The 22701-nt window shown below is 39.9% G+C and overlaps 2 protein-coding genes across 15 annotated transcripts in view; one reads left to right on the forward strand and one right to left on the reverse strand.

Annotated features, from left to right (window-relative positions):
- Positions 1–3119, forward strand: part of LOC127676132 (myoferlin-like) — a 4198-nt gene extending 1079 nt beyond the window's left edge. The window contains exons 3-5 of the mRNA XM_052172058.1: positions 1126–1203; positions 2758–2939; positions 3033–3119. Coding sequence (XP_052028018.1) covers positions 1126–1203; positions 2758–2939; positions 3033–3119 — 347 coding nt within the window. The remainder of the gene's footprint in view (positions 1–1125; positions 1204–2757; positions 2940–3032) is intronic.
- LOC127676131 (zinc finger protein 431-like) overlaps positions 1–22701 on the reverse strand; it is a 36883-nt gene that overhangs the window by 632 nt on the left and 13550 nt on the right. For 3 of the 14 annotated variants that reach the window (XM_052172052.1, XM_052172049.1, XM_052172050.1), the window contains 3 exons: positions 12541–12667; positions 12289–12349; positions 7487–7911 (listed from right to left, as the gene is read on the reverse strand). In XM_052172052.1, coding sequence (XP_052028012.1) covers positions 7659–7911; positions 12289–12349; positions 12541–12667 — 441 coding nt within the window. In that variant the 3' untranslated portion in view covers positions 7487–7658. Of the gene's footprint in view, positions 1–2265; positions 2663–3051; positions 3133–3584; positions 4079–7486; positions 7912–10497; positions 11401–11839; positions 12350–12540; positions 12698–12976; positions 13121–22701 lie in introns of those variants that run through there. The other 11 variants (XR_007975674.1, XR_007975673.1, XR_007975677.1 and 8 more) reach the window with 10 other exon arrangements.

Genomic DNA, 22701 nt, shown 5'->3' on the forward strand with positions numbered 1-22701 from the left:
GTGTCCATTTATACATGCATATGTGTTCTGTGTACATACATGTGATACAGTGTACATCAGTGTATGCATTAGTAAGAAGAGTTTGGACATTTTAAAAGTCAGAGAAAGTCTGAGCAGATAACTATCCCAGATATAAATGTCACATAGCACTGAGACCTCACTCAGTGACTGCTAGAGATCAGGCTCATCTGAAAGTCTGTGATGAACAGCTGTGCACTAAACCCAGGAAGGCCACAATGGGACTAACGTTCCTCTGATCGCCAGGCTGGCGTCAGGATTGTTCTAGCAGTTATTTATTTGGTTTCAATTTCTCTTTGGAGGCGGAGTTTCTATGTGTAATCCAGGCTGCCTTGATTTCTTGCATGCTGGGATTATAGGTGTGCAAGCACCACAGTTGGAATATAGTAGTTAAAGTACACCCCCATTACACTCATCTGCCTCCTATCTGTATAAAATCTACTTTATGACTCCCTGCCAAGCCCACTTTTAAATCATCTGACAGACAGACAGACAGGCATGCATGCATGCATTCATGTGTTGATGCTTAATTTATATTTTAGGCACAGTAACAAATAAAGCATGGCAACTAATGATAAATATTGAAGGTATTAAAATGCACTACAATAAAGTGGTCAGTACCATTGTTCTCGTGCTTTGGGCCTTTATTAAAATAAATCAGAGTTACTTAACACAAGCACTGCGGTGCTATTTACATCAGTCAGCTTGTGAACTGCAAGAAGGAACTACTGAGTGACTCCCAGGCAGGCAGTGACGGATACACTGGACAAACGCATGATCCACGTCCCGAGTGAGGGGCAGCTGGGTGCTTGGAGACTGGTCATGCAGTAGCGCTTACAATATGAAACTTGTGCATCATGTATGTCTGGACTGTGCTGTTTGATGTTTGTGACCTGAGACTGATTACAAGCAACTGAAACAGGAGAACAAAGCCACGGATATGGGGACTGTTGTCCTTTTATATGAGAGCACGGTGTGTGGATCATGTGTGCTCTCTGCCATGGGGAAATGGGCCGATTGGCCGGTGTGTCTGCAACATGCATCATCCCCAAAGAACTGAGAAAAATTCAATTAACAGTTTCCTGTTTCTCATCACCTTCCCTTCAGGAGTCTACATCTACCACCTGCGCTGTTACATTTATCAAGCCAGGAACCTCATGGCTTTGGACAAAGACAGCTTTTCAGGTGAAGGGCAAATCCCTAATACTCTCTAACACAACAGGCTAGCTTGGATCTACCCCACACCAACTGGTAAATTGTTTTGTTTTCATTTCTTACAATAAAACCCTTTCCATATAAAGACGACTTTGGTATGCTTGAAGAAAACCACCTAGCCATTACTAGAGGAATTACCAATTGTTTTAAGAACTGTTGCTAGGTGCTAGAGATAGCCAGGATACACATGGCCCTAAAACACTAATCATCACAGGTTGAGTGACAAAGTGCCCTGAAGAGTAGCTTCTGGCCTCCGTTTGTGTGCATGTGGAGGCTTTTTGCCTCCTCTCCTGCCTCCCCCCACCCTCCCCCAACCCCTCCCCTGGCTACCTTTCTAGCACTAGGTAACTCTGAGGCTTCAACTCTGGTCCTGACATTGGTAGTTCACATGTGTTTCTGGCTATGCTCTGTTGGTGTGAATAGAATAGAGGCTATACTGGACTATTTAGGGACATTCCACTGTGAGACCTGCAAGCCAGTAACACTTCCCTGGTTCTTCTGTGGAAACAGCACTTAAAGCACTTATCTGACAATATCATGCACAGTGTCCGTTCTGATCCATGTCCCAAGTACTCCTCTTACCCACGTCTTTGTGAATTATTTTCTTTGCTAATAATATTAGGCCAGATTGTTTAGATCTGGTCTAAAAAGTAGATCAAGATTATCCTATTCTGTAGAACAAAACTTCAAAATGTTTTTGAGGACATTTTCAAATAGTATCCACCAGGGGGCACTCTCTCACTGTAGATCCAATCAGAATTCTTACAAAAAAAAAGTCTTCACTGAGGTTTTATACATAAAGCTTTAACCATGTCTCCAAGTTGGAAACACGATTTATCAGTTGGGAAAAAAATAAAAAATAAAAAACTACTGTTTTCATGTTACAAGCTGTACATCCTCAGAGCAACTAAGCCTTTCTGATTTACTTACCACTATATTCTTGAAACCTGGCACTCAAAAATAAACATTCTCTATAGATAACAGTAGAAGCAAAAGCATAGAACAAACTTTATCAAAACAGAAACAAAAACATAAAAATAACTGGTGTTTATTGGTGACATTGACAATAGTCCCTGTTCTAGGCAGCTCCCCATCTTCCCGTCATCCCATTTTCTACCCAATAGGAAAACAGATATTACTTTCACGTCAAAGAGGGAGGAACCAAAGCTTAGGAAGATTGAATCATTTTCTTCCAATTTCATGGGGGCACAGCACATCAGATGTGTTGCCTGGTTGCAAAAATTGCATTCTAGATGATGTTTGTGAAAGTTTGTGGATGAACCTTGTTGAGGAGAAGTGCGCTCCAGAGAGGCAATCCTTTGCACATGTCAGGGCCTCCCGTTAGGCATTTCTCACTAGGATGCCGTCCTCTGTGGTGTCCCGCTTTCTGAACTCCTTGTCTTCAAGGGGTGGTGAGAGCACAGGACCACTATGTCAAGAAGAAAACTCTTTGGTTGAAACGAGCTGTTGTAGGAATCCGACTTCTCTGAGACTCTACTGTTAATATTTTTTTTCTGTCCTTAGATCCATACGCTCATGTCTCCTTCCTCCATCGAAGCAAAACCACTGAGATCATCCACTCCACCCTACATCCCACCTGGGACCAGACCATTATATTTGATGAGGTTGAAATCTTTGGGGAGCCCCAAATAGTTCTCCAGAACCCACCCAAAGTTATCATAGAACTTTTTGATAACGACCAAGTGGTAGGTAATCTGGAAGTTTAAGGTGACTTGGGGACATGATAGTAGTGTGCAGAGCTGTGTGATCAGGAATGTGAGTGTGGTCTCCTTCTCTAGGGCAAAGATGAATTTTTAGGTCGAAGCATTTGCTCTCCACTGGTGAAACTGACATCACACCGAAGCTTCTCTGGCATCCCGTTATGAATGGAGACAAGGCCTGTGGAAACATCCTGGTCACGGCAGAGCTGATTCTGAGGAACAAGGTATCGCATTGTTCTTGCTCATGGATTCCTTGAGGAGCTGCTTAGAGCATGTCAGTCATTCTGGGCACTCTTTGCCTTAATGAACGGGAAGTGCTGACAGCCTGCGTTTAGTTCACAGGATGGCTCCAACCTTCCCATCCTCCCCTCTCAGAGAGCACCAAACTTGTACATGGTCCCTCAGGGGATCAGACCTGTGGTTCAGCTCACTGCCATTGAGGTATGTGTTCTCTCCTAGTTCTACTTGACCAAACCAAAGGGTGTGGCTAAGAGCAAGGGCCATTAATGTAGGGCATGCATCATGCTGAGTGCTTTCTTGCTGTTTCTAACTTCCTATAAAATCTGCTCCTCCCCCCCCCTCATAGAAATAGTCATAGAAAATGGAAACCTTAACAAAGCAACAAGAAGCAGACTTCTGAGATTTCTTTTGGGGGGAAATTCGCCAGAGGAAAAAAGGATAACCCAAGGGAAAGTGCTGTGTGAACAAGGAGAAGGTCTGCAAAGGAGCCAGGGGTGGGGGGAGGGGGAGGGAAGCATCTGGAAATTGGAGACATGGGAGATAATTAGGGCAACACAGGCTGGTGTTGATAACCTTGTGGCTAGATAGAAGGGATGCTGAAAGGGAAGCATTGTTATCCTCTGTCTTGCTGGGTGTTCCTGAAAACAGACCCAGGGAGATTCAAACAGCCACTCCAGGTTGGAATGCTTGAAGGTCACTTACCATGCAAGAGGTTTACACTTGGTCCTCCAAATTGCCTCACAGTAGATAACAAGAGTCCTGTTCGCAGACGAGATCTAGAGGTGCTGACTGACTCATCAACACTGACAGCTGTGCTGCTTTGTCTTTAGCTATCTGACAAAAGGGAAGGGCCAGAACCGCTTTCTCTGTGTGTCCACGGGCACCTGAAGATAATATGCACTGGTATTTTAGACAAATGTGCATCCCTCCATACTAAAGACTGTACTGTGCACTGTGTAACGTGATTGTGATTGGATCTTTCCATATGTGTATGTGTGTGCATGTGTGTGCACAAATGTGTGCATGTGTTTGTGTTCATGTGTGTGTGTGTGTATGTGTGTGTGTAATGTGTCAGGTTTACTTCCATTCTCTTTAACTTGTTTCCCCAGATCCTAGCTTGGGGCTTAAGAAATATGAAAAACTACCAGATGGCTTCCATCACATCACCCAGTCTCGTGGTGGAGTATGGAGGAGAGAGAGTAGAATCGGTGGTAATCAAAAGCCTGAAGAAGACACCCAACTTCCCAAGCTCTGTTCTCTTCATGAAAGTGGTACAGTATCTAGACTGTACACGAGCCCACGTGGAAAACCCACGTGTAAGGGTGGAAAAACCCAGCCTTACAGTAAACGTGTCAGAGACTTCTCCCTCCTTAGAAAAAGCTACAAACAGCCCCAGGGACAGGGAAGTATCTATGAGCAGTGCTTGCTGTCTTTCCTTTTCCATGGGAGATGATGAGCAATTGACCATGAAGGGATCCTCCTGGGCTAACCCTGAAACTTAAAGTCAGCAACTTGTCTTGGATGCTCTTTAAATATGGCCCATTCTCTTCCCTAAATCAGTTCTTTATAACTGAAAGTAAGCTTGAAGAAACAGACTAAATATCTGAATTCAAAATTATTGAGGCTGTCAAAAGTTTTTTTTTTCAATTCCTCTCTCCAAAATTGCACTTAAACTGTGATTACTTAACCCTAATCTTGTTTTGGAAAAGAGTTAACAAAACATATTGATGCATCTCTTTCTCTCTGTCTCCTCTGGCACTTCTGTTGCAACAAGGGTCAGTCTAGACAGAAGTACCAAGGACCTGAAGAAGCTGGGTGGCCCTCCATAGAGCAGCCACAAAAGTGCTGTATGGAAAGATTAGGATTTCAGAAAAGGACACTGTGCTCTCAAGCTAGCCCAGAGGGCTAGCTTACCATTGTCCCAGCAGAAAACTCAAATTTCAACAAATTCCTAGGCAGTCAGTCCCTGCCACCAGGAGGGGTAAATCCTCCAAGCAGAAATCCAAGTGGAAGGATTTGGCTCGTGAGAAACCTGACTTCTTTGTATTAGAAGAGTCATTTTCTACCGGTATTTAAGTGGCATTCTTACATAGGCATGGGGGAAACACAGGAAAGTTGCTAACATGATGACCTGCAGCCTTGCACACATTGTAACAGGAGAGTTCTTGAAGGGATGAGAATGAGGTCGTATTGGGGATATGCTTTTGTGGCTACGTGTAATGAGAGGTTGGGGGTGGGAAGATGAACCTTCACACACCCTCCTGAGCACCCACTGTGTTAGCTGATCACAGTCCAGTCCAACCCCACTCAAAGCACAAGCCATTCGTGTGTTTTCAGAGAAGAAATCTAAGATATACTCAATGATAAGATGATCTTAACTAAAGTAATTAGGCAATTTGTATAAATGTTGATAATAAGTGTGCAGGAAAATAATGTTTCTTACTCTCTTTCTCTCTAAACCTAATGTTCATGGCATCGTAAACGAAACATCCACGTGACTGATATATATGATGTATCCTGCCTCTTACCTCATATGCCTAGCTCTCAGAAAAGGTAACTATTTTATGTATGCTTGCACATCTAAGATTCATGGGGTGAGGGATGCTGATTGGGAGTAGAGAGCTTATCTCTACATGTGCAAGGTCCTTGGTTCAATTTACAATACATGTATTTTCTGCCTATAATTGGAATGTAACATTTTTCCTAACACCGGGAATGTATTGATGCAAAGGACTTTGAATTCATTATAACTGTGTGTGCACACATGCACACAAATACACACACTTGTATGCATGAATATAAATGTAAAGACATATACAAAGTTATACATGTATTTAATTATACACATAAATCTACAAATACTTGTCCTCATGTACAAATGAGAAACAACCTTTTTCGTTTTTACTTATTTCATTTGTATGAGTGTGTATATACGTGAGGGCATGTGCACATATGTGCAGGTAATTGTGGTGACTAGAAGAGGGCATCAGATTCCCTGGAGTTGACATGCAAGCAGTTGTGTGTGTGCTGGGAGTTGACCTCTGATGGTCTGCAAGAGCAACAATTGCTCTCAATGTCTGAGCCATCTCTCCAGCCTGAAACAGCCTCTCTTACTGCTTGTTGCTCTCCATCCTACAGAACAGGAGACTTATAAAAGGTGATGCTTATTTTTTGAGCGCATCACTTTCTAAGGCAGATTAGAAAAAGCAGTAATGTGAGTCTCATTCAGATATGACCTTGTTATAAATCAGAGTGGAGGTTGGGTGTGGTACCTCGCACCTGTAATCATAGCCCTTTCGAGGCTGAGGCAGGAGGATGATTAGTTTGAGGTCAGCTTTAATTATATATCAAGATCTTGTGCAGAAAGGGAGGAAAGAAGGAAGGAAGGAAGGAAGGAAGGAAGGAAGGAAGGAAGGAAGGAAGGAAGGAAGGAAGGAAGGAAGGAAGGAAGGAAGGAAGAGAAAGGAAGAAAGAAAGAAAGAAAGAAAGAAAGAAAGAAAGAAAGAAAGAAAGAAAGAAAGAAAGAAAGAAAGAAAGAAAGAAAGAGAGGAAGAGAGAAAGAGAGAAAGAGAGAAAGAGAGAAAGAGGAATAGAGAAAGAAAGAAAAAGGCAGGAAACAATCAGGCCAAAAAGTGAGAAAGGGGAAAAGGGAAGGAGAGAAATAGGGAAGGAGAAAATGTGAGGAACTAAGCAGGCACTGGCCTATGACTGCCTCATTTATTATCTCTTCTTCCAAACCAAGAACACTCATTAAAACAAGAGGCTCAAGGCTCTGGCTGTAACTGAAATTACCTGGGGCATTTGTTTGAATATAATGAATACCTAGTTTTCAGCCCACACTAACTGAATCAGAATCTGAGGGATGGGGTGAGAGCCACTAGTGTACATGCGCCACAACCCCCCACCACCTTTGTTTCCTACTTTCAAAGTCTCAGGGTTCTTTCTCTTCGTGATCTTATCTGCATCAACTCCATGAGGCAGATGCAGGCAGTTGTCACTAGATGAAGTAACTGAGGGCTAGAGTCCTAGAACAACTTGCCCAAGGCAGTGTGGCTTATAACATAAGGACTGGAACTAGAACCAGATCACCTAACACTTAAGGGAGATTTGTATTGTTGCTAGAAGAGCTAAGGACATGGGATCAAAGCAAGCATATGTTAGAAATGTCATTCTGATTGACTTATGGATGCGAACTTTAACAGTAAAGAAATGAAAAGAGACAAATAAATAGAGTATGAGGTCTAGGAAAAGCATCTAATACAGATACGGGCGTTGAAGCAAAGACAGCTCACCAGGGGCTGGGAAGATGGTGCAGTGGGTGAAGTGCTTGCTCACAGTCTCAGGGACTTGAGTTCTATCTCCAGAATTCATGTGAAAAATGCTGAGCATCGTGGCAGAAGTGGAGACAGAAGGATGAGTGCATTTGCAGGCCAGCAAGTCTAACCAAATAGTGAGGCCCAGGCATCAAGGGACCCTGTTCACAGGAGGTGAACAGCAGTCACGCTGTGTCACCTGAGGTTGTTCTCTGGCCTCCACATGTACTCCTACATACATGTTCTCCTCTACACACAGGCATCTACACGCACACACATACCACATCCATGTCATTGGTTGAGTTGAAGTGTGGATGTGTTGTCCACTGTGCATGTAAACAGAGACAGATAGTCTCAGAGCCATAGGTAGCCTTCCCTTTCTCATCTGCTCCATAGCAATTTTTCTGTAAGAAATCAGAAATCCAGCACACATGGGCTGGTGCATGGCCCCAGGAACACATGTAGCAGAGGACAGCATTGTCTGTACTCAGTAGGAGACTATACAACTGGTTTGTTTTGGTTTTGGTTTTGGTTTTTCGAGACAGGATTTTTTAATTTTTTTTTCCCCAAGAGAGGGTTTCTCAGTGTAGCCCTGGCTGTCCTGGAACTCATTCTGTAGACGAGGCTGGACTTGAACTCAGAAATCTGCCTGCCTCTGCCTCCCAACTAAGGGAATTAAAGGCATGTACCACCACCACCATCCAGTATTTTAAGTCATTTTGAAATGATTTTTTTATTGGCTATTGTCCTTATTTTCATTTCAAATGTTTTCTCCTTTCCAGGTTTCCCCTTCCTGAAATTTCCTATTGTATCCCCTTTTCCCTGCCTCTATGAGGTTTCTCTTGATAAATAATTGTTGAGTATGTATATATATATATATATATATATATATATATATATATATATATGTATGTATGTATGTTTTAGAGCACAACAAATAGCATTCACTCATTATAGTGTGTATATATATATATATATATATATATATATATATATATATATAATGTATACTATGTATTCACTATAGTATATCAATCTACCTGTACTATGTATATATATTTAAACAATATATTGTTTATATATTTAAATATAATTAATTTAAATATATAAATTCAATTCAGATATTCAGCTATATTTGCAATTATATATATGTATGTATATATATGTATGTAAGTATGTATATACATATATGTATATATGTATGTATGTATATATATGTATATACATACAAATAGGGAAGGCAGGATCAGCTAATGGGTGAGACAGGAGAAAAATACAGAGTGTCAGGAAATATAAGTATATAGCACTGGAGGATGGCAAATTCCCCAGGAGAGATGGTTCGTCTAGAAAATCCCAGAAACCAGGGAAGTGAGGCCTGGTTCCAAGGGGAATAATGTCACCAAAATATCCAAAAAAAAAAGGAGACCAAACCCATAGAGACCACTAACAATAGATAGGCAAAGGTGCCCGTGGAGGGGCGGGGCCACCCGTCCATATCAAAACATTATACCAGAACTGTTCCTGTCTGAACAAATGCAAGACCACATCAGAAGAGTCAGGGGGAGGACTGAAGGAGCTGTAGGGGATTCCAACCCCATAGGAAGTGCAATATCTTCTAACCAGGCCACACAGAACTCCCAGGGACCAAACCACCATCTAAAGAGTGCACAGGGAGGTGCCCATGGGTCCAGCTGCATATGTAGCAGAGGATGGCCTTATCTGACATCAGTAGAAGGGAGGCCTTTGTCCTAGGGAGGCTCGATGCCCCAGTGTAGGGCCGGACTAGAGCAGTGAGGTGGGAGTGTGTGAGTGGGTGGAGGGAAAAAGAACAGTGGGATGGGATGTGGAGCCTGTGGAGGGGACACAGGAGAAGGGGGTTCACCTGAGATGTAAACAAATAAAAGGATTAATTTTAAATACAGGAAAAAAAAGTCTCCATTATATCAAATTGATATCTTTCTGATTACTGCAACAGATCAGGAAGGTCAGGTAATGGTAATAGAGAGGAAATAGCAAAATCAAATGGCAAAAACAAGGAAACTGTGGTAAATGCAATAGTGATGTATCAGAATTCCAATTAAAATGTTAAATAAGACTGAAAATGCTGCAGATTTAAACAAAGCAAAAGATGGCATTTGACACAAATCACTCCCTGTGACAGCATTTTAATAACCCTATGTTATATGATGAGTTTTCATTCTCCCTAGCAAGTGCTATTTTAAAGTCAGACTGATTTCTGACTACTTGGAATTTTCAGGAGTCCGTTAGGGAAAAAAACTCACATGTGTGTTTTGAGTGCTCGATTAAGCAAGGCCACATTCTCTGTAACAGTTTTCCTTTTAAAGGTGTTTTTGGTAGTTCAATCATATATGCAAATTGACAATCACAAAAGAGATTATTCAACTCACTCCATACCCTTTCATTCTTTTTCTTGTTATAAACTAAATTTCTAAGTTATCATTATTATTATAATTATAATTAGTAGTAGTAGTAGTAGAAAAAAAATCCTGTAATAGGACAAAATGAAGGAGAAAGAGATTAAAAGAAGATAAAGAAATGTCTCAGAATCCCAAAGACTAACTCAAATTCACAAAAAGAAATTACATAAAGGCCGGGCTGTGGTGGTGCACACCTGTAATCCCAGCACTCTGGGAGGCAAAGGCAGGCGGATTTCTGAGATCGAGGCCAGCCTGGTCTACAGAGTGAGTTCCTGGACAGCCAGGGCTATAGAGAGAAACCCTGTCTCGAAAAAACCAAAACCAAGAAAACCAAAATAAATAACTAAATACATAAATAAATAAATAAATAAATAAATAAATAAATAAAAATAAAAAAGAAATTACATAAAAAGACAAAATTATGAGCCACAATAAACATAAACTTAACTTTGAGGTAAAATCAACAACAACAAAATAGAAAACAAAACAAATGAACATAAAAACCAAATATAAATGTCTCCTGGAAAGCATTATTAGACAAAGAACAACCAACAGTGTCTTTGACTTTGTATTGTGTTTCCCATCTGATTCTGGGCAAGTGGTTTGCCCTTAAGATAGTTTGAACACCCTGTGAATGTCCTATTATTTACCACATCACCTAACAAAGAGATTCTTGTAAATCATACTTAAAAGCAATTCTGTTAAATCATTTTTAATATAGACAGGAACTTTACTGTCTCCTTTTTCAATCATCTGCTCAGAAAATGATTTCTACACATAGGATGGCATCCTCAACTTCATGGGATAGATGCAATATGGTGTCATCCTTCATTTCATAAAGCATTTTATAATTATAAAAACAATAAATATTGATTTGTGTAAATGGCCATCAACTGGATGGGAAATAATTTAACACTTTGGGACAAAGATACAGCCTAGCAACCCTGCACTGGAAGCCAAGATGGAGAAGACCTCCACAGCCAGCATGATCTTCCCCCTGGTGCTATGGTAGACAGGAAGGAAGGTGATCCAGACACTGCAGAACACCAACTTGGTGAAAGTTAGGAATTTGGCTTCATTGAATCTGTCAGGAAGGTTCCTAACCAGGAAAGCCACAGTGAAGCTCCCCAGAGTCAAGGAACCCAAGTATCCCAGGACAACATGGAAGGCAATAAGTGAACCTTTGTTGCAAGTAATGACAGTCTTCCAATGTTCAGATTGTATATCTCTGTCAATAAAGGGAGGAGACAGTACCAACTAGATTCCACACAGAACAATTTGGATCAGGGTACAATGGGAATGGCCAAGTAAGTTGCCCCTGATGCCAGCATCCCTCTCTCATCATTCTTCCAGGAGCTTGAAAGCCATGACCACAGTTATTGTTTTGGCCAACACTGTAGAAGCAGCCACTGTGAAAAATACTCCAAATATGCTCTGCTGCGGGATGCAGGTGACCTGGTTGGGATGTCCAATGTAAAGCAATGAGCAGAGAAAACAGAACACTAGACAGATGAGCAGGATCTAGCTGAGAATGAGATTATTGGCCTTCACAATAGGAGTATTCTTGTACTTCCCAAAAGGTAGTACTAGAATTGTGATGACTGAGGAGGACAGATATATGAAGCCTATAAGTTCTGAATTCCTAGTACCCATAAAGGTGTTCTATAGTAAGAATTTGGGTTATTCACAGGAAAATGACAAAACAAATTAGTTGCAATCTTCTATGATATTCAGAAAGTCTATCAAAGGTGGAATATGACATATCTTTTCATTGTTTTGAAATAGAAAGATTTATGTTGCTTTTTAAATATTCTTATGTTCACTTGGCTTTTATCCATTGTGAAACATAATATACATAATAAAAAATAACAAAAGAAAGATTTCCACAACTGCATTCACTGTTTGAATTTTTATTTCTTATAACATGTAGGATATAGATTAATATTTATCCAAAACAACATTCTTGAGTCTCATAAACTGCCCTCTCAACAAATTTAAAAATGCCCCTACAAGAATATTAGCATCACCAACTTTATCATGGACTTTTTGCTTATTAGAAGGTTTTTGATATATATTTATTACTATTCAATGTCAATATGATATCTAAGTAATTTGAGACTGTACAGATTAGCAGTTCCACAGCATAGTTCTAATGGAGCTACACAGCAAATGGATACACAACTCTGATAACTGATTTTGAGGTCCATGGTTTTGTTAGAAAATTTTAATCATAGCTACACTTAAAGGACAGATATTTTACCCTCTTGCTTTTCTTTAGAGTTTTAAGAACATATTAAAATTTCCTCAGAGATATATTTGTATCAGCTGGCACAAGAAAATTACCTTTTAAATCTTCTAGAATTTTCAAAATGTTCTTCAATATCATGGTCTTCCCAATTAGAGCCTAAAACACAGTACCAGAAAATTAATGATATACTATTGGAAAACAGGCAAAATTCGCTATGAAAGCTACAGTGGAAATTCAGTGAATCTGATTTATTTAGCTCATTCCTCATTGTTCTCAATTAAAATAACAGAAGATCTTCAATAACCAAGAAATATTTTTTCCTTACTTGAAAAAATTCACAGTCTTACCTAGAGCTTTGAGGTTCAGGAAGGTCGCCAACATCACATTTTTGTAGAGATTCTTCTGGGATGGATCCAACGATTCCCTCTCTTCCTCAGTGAAGTTCACTTGCACATCATCAAAAGTCACTGCTCCCTAAAGCAGTGTACAACCCAAAGCATGATACTGAAATCAATGTAAAGAAAATGTATACTTCATTTACTCTATAGTCATACATTTCTGGTACTTTCTTCACTCAATTTCTGATTCAGAAGTTATAATCTAATTACCATGTCATTTTAGAAGGAACTTGAATTGAAAGATTCACCAATGTTGCTTCTGAACACTTTGCACTTTGAACTTCTCTTGCCTTGCAAGAGAAATGCCAATTAAGAGGGAGATGCGGGAGAAACAGATCTACAGAACTGAGCCCACATCCGAAAAGTTGTACAAACAATTACTCACTATAAAAATGCTCGGCAAGCTGGGTGTATTTCCTCATTTCTTTAATCAGAGGGGTAACAGCAGGTGTAAGTCGTTGAGCCGGACACCAGCATGGTCTATGTAATGCAGTCCAGGAGAGCAGAAGGGATTAAAACCCTCAATCCCCTGAGGAAATCAAACAAGCAAACAAAATTGATAGAGAACTCACTGGTCTTTACTAATGTTCCTACAAAGAATTATACATGCATTGCAGTTCTTTATTCATCTTGTAGAAACATGAAGTCAAACAGTAAAAACTGCAGCATTAATAAAATTTTACTAAAAGGGAATGCATGCTTTAATAGCTACAAATGGACAGTCGAAAATAATAGTAATATGAATGTTGATCATAAATAAGCAATTTAGGGCAAGAGAGAGAGAGCTCAGCATTGAAAAGCTCTTCATGGTCTTCCATATAATGGTGGATAATTTCTCGCAAAAACTTGGACCAACAACAACTCATAACTTCAAGATCAGGAGTTCTGAGGCCATCTTCTGACAACAGTAAAGATGAAACACACATGATATTCATATTCATGCACACAGGCAAAATATTTCTATTCATTCAAACATTTCAGAACAAAGACAAGACCGAGACTGAATGTCATACATATGAAACCCAATGATCCTGAAACCTCAAATAATATTGATGTCATAAACATATGCCATCCTGAGAAATAGAATATAGTCTGTATATTTGGCCAAATTTCAGTATTGGATGAAAGATATGGATGAAAAACAGCACAAAAATATGCTTATATTACAAATACAAGACACGTGTCTTTTGTGGTTTCTCTACCTACTTTAAGGGCCGAGAAAGCTTCACAGAGAAATTTGGTTTGGAAAAGAAAAGCAAAAATAAAATAAATTGAAAAATATAAAACCACGAGACTTGTACAAAGGATTATTATTGACTAGCAAATGTATCTATTGTATTTTATATGATTTAAGGAAAGAGATTGTAGTGAATGTATGGGAGCATGAGAAGAAAGCTGAAAGGTCAGTTTCAACCACAACACAGTAGACACCAAGAATAAGATGTTTCCCCTCTAAAAGAAAGGCAGGAGTAAATATGGAGTAGCGACTGAGGACACAGCCAATGAAAGTTTCCCAACATGAGTGCCATCCGATGGACAATCTCCAATCCATGACATTACTAATAGTACTGTGTTATGCTCCCACAAGGAAGTCTTGAGTCCATGGAGAGGCTCCACAAAGTCTGACTGAAAAAGCTGCAGAGATCCAGAGTCAAACCTTGCATGGACCTTGGGGACTCTTATGGAAGAGTTGGTGGGAAGATTAAAATCCCTGAAGAGGATAGATACTCCATAGGAAGAACAACAGACTCAACTAACAAGGACCCTTGTGGACACTCAGGGACTGAGCCACAAACCAGATACAATACACAGGCTGGACTAAGGCCCTTGGCACATTAGAAGCAGATACTCAGCTCACTCTTGATGAAGGTCATTCAACAACTGAAGTAGCTTTCCCTATAGCTGCCAGGGGACTATCTTTGGACTCTGTTCTCCTAACTGGGCTGCCACATCTGGACTCAGTGGGGGAGGATGCATTTAACTCATAAGAGACTAGATGCACCATTTTGGGGGGGATACCTTGGGGCCAAAAAACTTCTGAAAAAGAAACAAAGGAGACTCTGTTATAGAAAGGGACCTATAATAGTGACAGTGTTCAGGGTGATAATGAATTTATAAATTATTGGAGTAACAAAAATAAAAGAGAAAAATAAAAAGTTTCAGTCTATAAACACTCTCCTCTTCTCCAAAAGCTTTCTGGAAAGGTTCCTCCTACATGATCTTTCACAAGCACCACAAAGAGAATCCGACAGGACAGACAAGTGGCCCAAAACATCATCTTATCTAGAAAGTTTTGATTCAATCAACTGCATCCTGAACCTTGACACGAAAGTCTCATGCTAATCCTGTGATGAAAATGCATTCAGTCTACAGTGATCCCAATAGTTTGTAGGAGCTCCTCCACTGTTCAGATGTCTAAAGTCTCTTTTGACACTCAAGGCCAAATCTTGAAAGTCACATCTTGTAGTATCAGACTGCAAGTTATATCTTTCTAACTTACAATGGCACAGAATACTCCTTCCCATTCCAATGTAGGGATGTGCACATAGGTAGAGAGAATATTAGTCCAGGCAAGAAACAGAGTGGGGTAAACATCAAATCCTATTGCTTTGTCTGAGACACATTGGACCTCACTTTCTAAAGGCTTTGATGGCCCTATTCCTGTAACTTCTCATACATTTCTCAGTTCGGGTACTTCCTCTCCCTGTATGCATCTCTCCATAGGAGATTTCTCAATGCCTCAGGCATCTAACCAAGTTCTGGTCACAAAATGCTACTCAAGCATCATTCTCATAACTTCACTGCAATGAACTCTCACAGAGGCTTCCCTGGGGCTCTGACTCTGCCAAAAGACTGACTCAAGCCAAACTGAAACCATAGAGGAAGAAACCATGACCTTAAATTATTAATCTATCAATTTTCAGAAGCAGCACTGTATTAATGATCCTCCTAAGTTTGGCTTCTTAGTTGATGAACTCTGCCTCACTTGGATCATAGTTGCAGCAGGTTTTATTCATAGTTCCTTTTTGGAACTAGGAAACACTTTACCTACTCCTTCCGTTAATTTATGATCCATCAGGAGGAAGTGTGATACTTAGTATACACTTAGGGCATCTACCCACTAGAGCATGTGCTTCACTAAGTTCATATCTGTTTTATTTATAACAGCTAGAAACCGAAAAGTATCAAGATGTCCCTCAACCAAAATTTGTATACAGAATCGGTGGATCCCTTACAAAATGGAATAATATTTAGTCTATAAAAACAAGGACATTAGGAATTTTCCAGGCAAATGGAGACGCCTAGATACTATCATCCAGTGTTAGGTATCCCATTACCCAAAGGATATAGATGTATGTACTCACTTACAAATGGATAATAACCATAAGGTAGAGGATATCCACACTACATTTCTTGGCCATGAAGAAACTAAACAAGAAGGAAGGCAAAGGAGCTGTATAGATAGCTCAGCTGGTAAGAGCACTAACTGCTCTCATGAAGGTCCTGAGTTCAAATCCCAGCAAGCACATGGTGGCTCACCACCTCCCATAAGTAAATTTGAAACCCTCTTCTGCTGTGTCTGAAGACACCTACAGTGTGCTTATATATAATAAATAAATACATCTTTAAAAAGAACAAGGAAGGCTAAAATGACCATGGCTGAATCTCACTCAGAAGTGAAAATAAACCAGTCATAGAAGGGAGATGAATGACAGACAACTGGAAGGACAGGTAGTTAAGAAAGGGGAAGAGAGGTAAGGAGCAGGTGTGGTGAGAGAAAAGAAAGGGTCAGAGGGTGAGGAAAATGAATTGAATTCTGCAGCTGTCAGAGAGATAGCTCTAGGCACCTTTAGGATGTGCTACAGACCAGGAATGGGAGAGAAACCAGGAGTCTATGGTTGTGATCTTAGCTGAGATGCATAGCAGTGAGATATGGACCCTGAGGAGGCCAAATCCTGCAGCCACACAGTCCCCCATGTGGAGAGTTAAGGACACAAACAGAACCAACAACATTTCCACCCAAAATTTATACTGTCTAAAAGAAATGCAGGCAAAAAGATGGAACAGAGAATGAGGGAATGGCCAAATTATACCAGGCCCAACTGGTGACACAACCCGTGGGCAAGCACCAATCCCTGATATTACTGAGGATATACTTTGTTATACTTCCAGAGAGTAGCTTAGCATATGTCCTCTGATAGTCTCCATCCAGCATGTAACTGAAGCAGATGCAGACACCCACATTCTAACATAGGACAGAGTTCATGGAGTTTTTTGAAGCATTGGGGAAAGGACTGAGGGATCTGAAGGAACAGGAAGTTCATAAGAAGACCCCCAGTCTCAACTAACATGGACACTACAAGACTCTCAGAGACTGAGTCACCATCTAAAGAGCATGTTCAGGATGGTCTGAGTCCCCTACCATATATGTACTATGAGAGCTACTTAGTCTTCATGTGCTTCCCCCAACAAATGGAGTGAGAGATATTTTTTATGCTGTGGACTGTCTGTCAAAAATGTTCCCCTACCTTGACTTCCTATCTTTATCTCAGTAAGAGATATATGCCTAAACATGCAGAGACTTGAAGTGCCATGTTTGGTGGATACTCCAGTGGTTTCCAAGCTCCTTGGACAGATAGTAGGAGTTACGAATGAAGGGCTCTGTAAGGTGGAAAGGAAACATGGGAGAACGTGGAATTTAAATTAAATAAATAAGTGATAAATAAGTGGGGAAAATGAACAAATACATATAAATAGAACAAAAATATAGAAGGAAGATCAGTATTTTTAAATTTTACTCCACTCAATAATTCGGGGTGTAAGCAAAGGAGACGAGTTTTTTTTTTTTTTTGCCAAAATTTCACAGAATCAGCCTCTCACTAAAATTTACACTGTCTATTTTCCTCTGAAATGCAATGATTTCAATTTCCTCTGTCTGTGTTCTGTCAACACTCCATTCTCCTAAGTCCTATGAGAACAACTGTTTAAGATCCATGAACAGCTTTCTAGAAATTTTGCCATCTCAATTTCTGATAATCTAAACATTCCTTCAAAAGAGAGCACAGATTCTGTGTAGTAGCAAAATCCCGTGTTGATAATTCTTTTGTGCATTTTCTTTTTATCTGGTTGTTGCTCTAAGTTGTTACTCTGCTGCTGAGATGGAATCCTCTGAGCAAAAACATCTCAAGTAATAATCATTTGCTGTGAATGATTCTTCAGACATGTCACAGTTCATCACTATGGGAACTTAGAGTAGAAACTGAAGCTACAAACTGAAGGTAAAAGCATGGGCAACATTGTCTCCTGGCTTGCTCTCCTGCTTGGTCAGTGTCCCATGCTCAGGTAGCTCTCTCATCCAGCCCAGGCCCATTTGCTTATGAATATTGTCACCCTCAGTGGAACAGCCTTCCCACAACAATCTTGAACACTATATCACACAGACATAGCAACCAGCCATTCTGATGAGAGCACACCATCAACAGAGTATCCTTCAAATAACTGTAGCTCTGAAATGTTGAAATGTTGGCTGATTCACCTCATTCCTTATTATTTCTCATTGTGGTTTGCTAAGATTATCTCTTACTGCCCATCTCCACTCTTAGCTTTCAAAATTAGCTAGCATTCTGTCTTGAATATAAATACCAAACAGGTCAGCAAAAGGGCATCACTCAGTCAACACTCTCTGAAAATCTAGACAGCAAACAATAACCCAGGAAAAAACACTAAGCCAAACAAGACAAACTGAGAAACCTGTACTTAGAACTATACTCACCACAAACACTGATGCCTAGACACCAGCATAGAAAGATAAGGAATATCATCCAGGAAAATAAGTCACTTCTTAGGACATGTTAGACAAGTAGATAGAAGAAGAGGAGCAGGAGAAGGACGAAGAGGAGGAGGAAGAGGAAGAGGACGAGGAGGAAAAGGAGGAAGAGGAAGAGGAGGAAGAAGAAGAAGAACAAGATGATCAATCCGCATAAAATATTTCAAAGGAAACCATAAAGGAAAACTTTCCCAAACTAAAGAAGGTGTAAATTTGGTTTTGTCATGGAATGTCTTGCTTTCTCCATCTATTGGGATTGAAACTGGGGAAGACCCTTGAGGACATCGGTACAGGGGGAAAGTTCCTGAACAGAAGACCAATAGCTTATGCTCTAAGATCAAGAATTGACAAATGAGACATCATAAAATTACAAAGTTTCTGTAAGGAAAGGACACCAAAAAGAGGACAAATTGGTAACCAACAAATTGGGAAAAGATCTTCACCAACCTTACATCAGATAGAGGGCTAATATCCAATATATATAAAGAACTCAAGAAGTTAGACTCCAGAAAACCAAATAACCCTATTAAAAAATGGAGTATAGAGTTAAACAAAGAATTTTCACCTGAAGAAGTTCGGATGGCGGAGAAGCATCTTAAGAAATGCTCAACTTCATTAGTCATTAGGGAAATGCAAATCAAAACAACCCTGAGATTTCATATTACACCAATCAGAATGGCTAAGATTAAAAATTCAGGAGACAGCAGATGTTGGCGAGGATGTGGAGAAAGAAGAACACTCCTACACTGCTGGTCGGGTTGCAAATTTGTTCAACCACTCTGGAAATCAGTCTGGCGGTTCTTCCGAAAACTGGACACCTCATTTCCAGAAGATAATGCTATACCACTCCTGGACATATACCCAGAAGATCCCAAAGCATGTAATAAGGATACATGTTCCACTATGTACATAGCAGACCTATTTATAATTGCTAAAAGCTGGAAAGAACCCAGGTATCCCTCAACAGAAGAGTGGATGCAAAAAATGTGGTATATCTACACAATGGCGTACTATTCAGCCATTAGAAACAATGAATTCATGAAATTCTTATGCAAATGGATGGAGATGGAGAACATTATACTGAGTGAGGTAACCCAGACTCAAAAGGTGAATCATGGTATGCACTCACTAATAAGTGGATATTAACCTAGAAAATTGGAATACCCAAAACATAATCAACACATCAAATGATGTACAAGAAGAACGAAGGAGTGGCCCCTTGTTCTGGAAAGACTCAGTGAAGCAGTATAGGGCAAAACAAGAACAGGGAAGTGGGAAGGGTTGGGTGGGAAAACAGGGGGAGGGAAGGGGGCTGATGGGACTTTGGGGAAGTGGGGGTCTAGAAAATGGGAAATCATTTGAAATGTAAATAAAAAATATATCGAATTAAAAAAATAAAGAAGGTGCGTGTTAGTGAACAACAAGCATCAAAAATACAAAACAGATAGGGAAAGAGTCCCTTTGCTACATAATAATCAAAACACTACACATATGTGTAAAAGAAATATAAAAAAAAACTACAGCAGAAAAATATTAAATAAACTAAACAAAAAGTTGTAATATATGAAATCAGAACTATTAGATTCAAAACTGCCTTATTTTAAGGAATCAATTAATTACTTATACAATGTTTTCCCTGCAGGTATTCCTACAGACCAGAAGAGGGCACCAGATTACATTACATATAGATGTGAGCCACCATGTGATTGCTAAGAATTGAACTCTCATGACCTGTGTAAGAACAGCCAGAGTTCTTAACCTCTGAGCTGTCTGTCAAGGCCTATTCCTGCCATATTAATGTATATTATAAAAGACACACAGATCTGGGCACAGGTGCTGCATAGTCCCAGAAACCACCCATGCACCTACAACAAAGCAACTGGTTCAGATGTTTTGGACAGAATTACAATCAGCAATGATACTGAAGTTATTAAGAGGTCATTGTCTGAACTAACAAGTAAGAAGCACATCTAGAAACCTCACATGTAGTCACATCTCGCTGATGTTTCCCATCCAACTCCATAGAGGACCCACCAACCCAGTGCATACAGATCAGCAGTGTGTTCCTCCCCAATATAGGCAGGTATCCTGTGCTCATGAGGTCTTGATTTCAGAGCTTCCCTGAGGTCCCATCACAGCACCCAACAGTAGAGCTCAAAGCAGGATGTGGAGAACAGTTCAAACTGCACAGCCACAGTGAAGACACAGAAAGCCTCCCGGAAGACCTCACCTCTTTGTCTGACTCTGCCAGCAGACTTGATTGGCCAGGGAGTCTTACCCCTCCTCAGGTTAAAGTGTGCTTCTGGTTTAGGCCTGCCCTTTTCCAGATTTCAGGAGTGGATTGCACTCCATTAGCAATTGAAAGAAGATTCCAAGACAAATCTTACCCTACCCAGTCCTGTGGTAGGACACACCATTCCAGCTCTGGCCAGTTAGCTGCCTGTTCTTTCCCTCTGTGAACCAAGATGTTACCAGGACCTGACTTCTGACATTGCCTGAGCTTTTCTCAAAGCAGTTGTCTTCTTCCCATATTCAAGAAGAATAGCTGGCAATGACTATTACTCAATATGCAATGGTGGTATCTCTCTGACCGACTAATGGATAACCCAATGCTTGACCCAGGGTATTAACATTAAAGATGGGGTTGTAATGACAAGACTTTCTCCCAGGCAGTGGTGGTACATGCCTATAATCGTAGCTCTTGACAAGCAGAGGCAGGTGAATTTCTGAGTTCCAAGCCATCCTGGTATACAGAGTGACATCCAAGAAAGCAAGGGCCATACAGAGAAAACCTGTCTCTAAAAAAAACCAAGAAATAAGAAAGAAACAAAAAACAAATGAAGAGTTTTGTTTATGGCTAAATGCTGAGATCAGGAAAACTGAAGCTTCCTTCAACAGAGGATAGGTTGCCAACAACCACAGGAGAAAAGCAAGAAACATAAGAGGATCTCTTTTGAGCACTATAACTAGTCAGCACATTTTCATCCATGGCAAAGGAAAGAAAGAACACAGTTGGATTAGAACAGATTTTAGAGATAAGCCTATATCAAATCATAGAGAAAGTGAGTCTTTCTATGTATATAGAAAGGGTCGTTAATAGAATGTCCCAATAAAGTCTGTCAGCGAAGAAAAGCTAGAAATATCACATCTTTTTTATTTCATGTTGCAGGATATTACAGCTGATCTTCATTATATACCAGAATACTTAAGAAATAAGTACTTCCAATGTGAGTTTTAAAATAAAATAAATAAACAAATCACCTTTGTTTTGTAAAATAAAGTAGTACAAATAGAAAAAACAAAAATGACCTTTCCACTTGTAGGTTGCAAAAAGCATCTACAGCCTAGATCAAAGGTGGATCTCAACATCTCAAAAGATCAAGATTAAGAAAGGGCTTTTACTCCCAAAGGTATAATTAAGAAATATTCCCCACAGTAAACAGGGTTAGAGTTAGGGTTAGGGGATTAGAGTGTTATGATGAGAATCAGGACAAGGGTTGTCAGGGTTGGGATGCTTAGGAAATTAAGGAGTTAATATAGGATTAGAGATTTAGGATAAGGCCCAGGATTAGGCTCAGGTTTAGGATTAATGTAGCCATCATTATTCTTGATGGTTTCACTGAATCAATAGAATCCCTATTACACAAAGAAGAAATGTCAGGGTTAGGGTAAGTCTCAGGATCAGGTCAGAGGATTTGTTGGTTGTGTGAACTCAGCTCCTATCTTTTTGCTCATCTGCCTTCCTAGTCCTCTTTTTCATAATATCAAAATCTTTCCTGCCCAAATGAAGGTGGAAAATGAGTTATCCAGGAACCTAGAATTCCCAGAAGGGAAATATCTTTACATTATTATGGAACCCAGTTTACATACAACAGAAAACAATACAGTTTTTGTTGTTCTCAATTTCACAAGATGGACAAAATCATGAGACTTGGTGCCCCTCTTTGGTAATAATATCATAAATATTGCATGGGCCAGGTGTCTTCACCATAGATTTAGTAAATATAACCAAATGGTACAACACAAAATGGTCTCCATCATTATTCTTGGTGGTCTCACTGAGTCAATAGGATCCCTATTGTACAAAATATCAGACCAATAAGTTATTCATTTTATATCTTAATGGTTTGTTCTGTTCTTATTCTGATAGCTTCTACCTTATTCATTCAATGGTTTCTCTAAAGAACCTAAAAGTTTATCTATACCACTAGCAAACTAGCATTCCAACAAAGGAAGTAATGACTTTGATATTCACAAATTCAAGCAGATAAACAAGGGATAAG

The sequence above is a fragment of the Apodemus sylvaticus genome, unplaced genomic scaffold, assembly GCF_947179515.1.
Source record: "Apodemus sylvaticus unplaced genomic scaffold, mApoSyl1.1 scaffold_66, whole genome shotgun sequence".
In the NCBI taxonomy this organism is placed as follows: Eukaryota; Metazoa; Chordata; class Mammalia; order Rodentia; family Muridae; genus Apodemus; species Apodemus sylvaticus.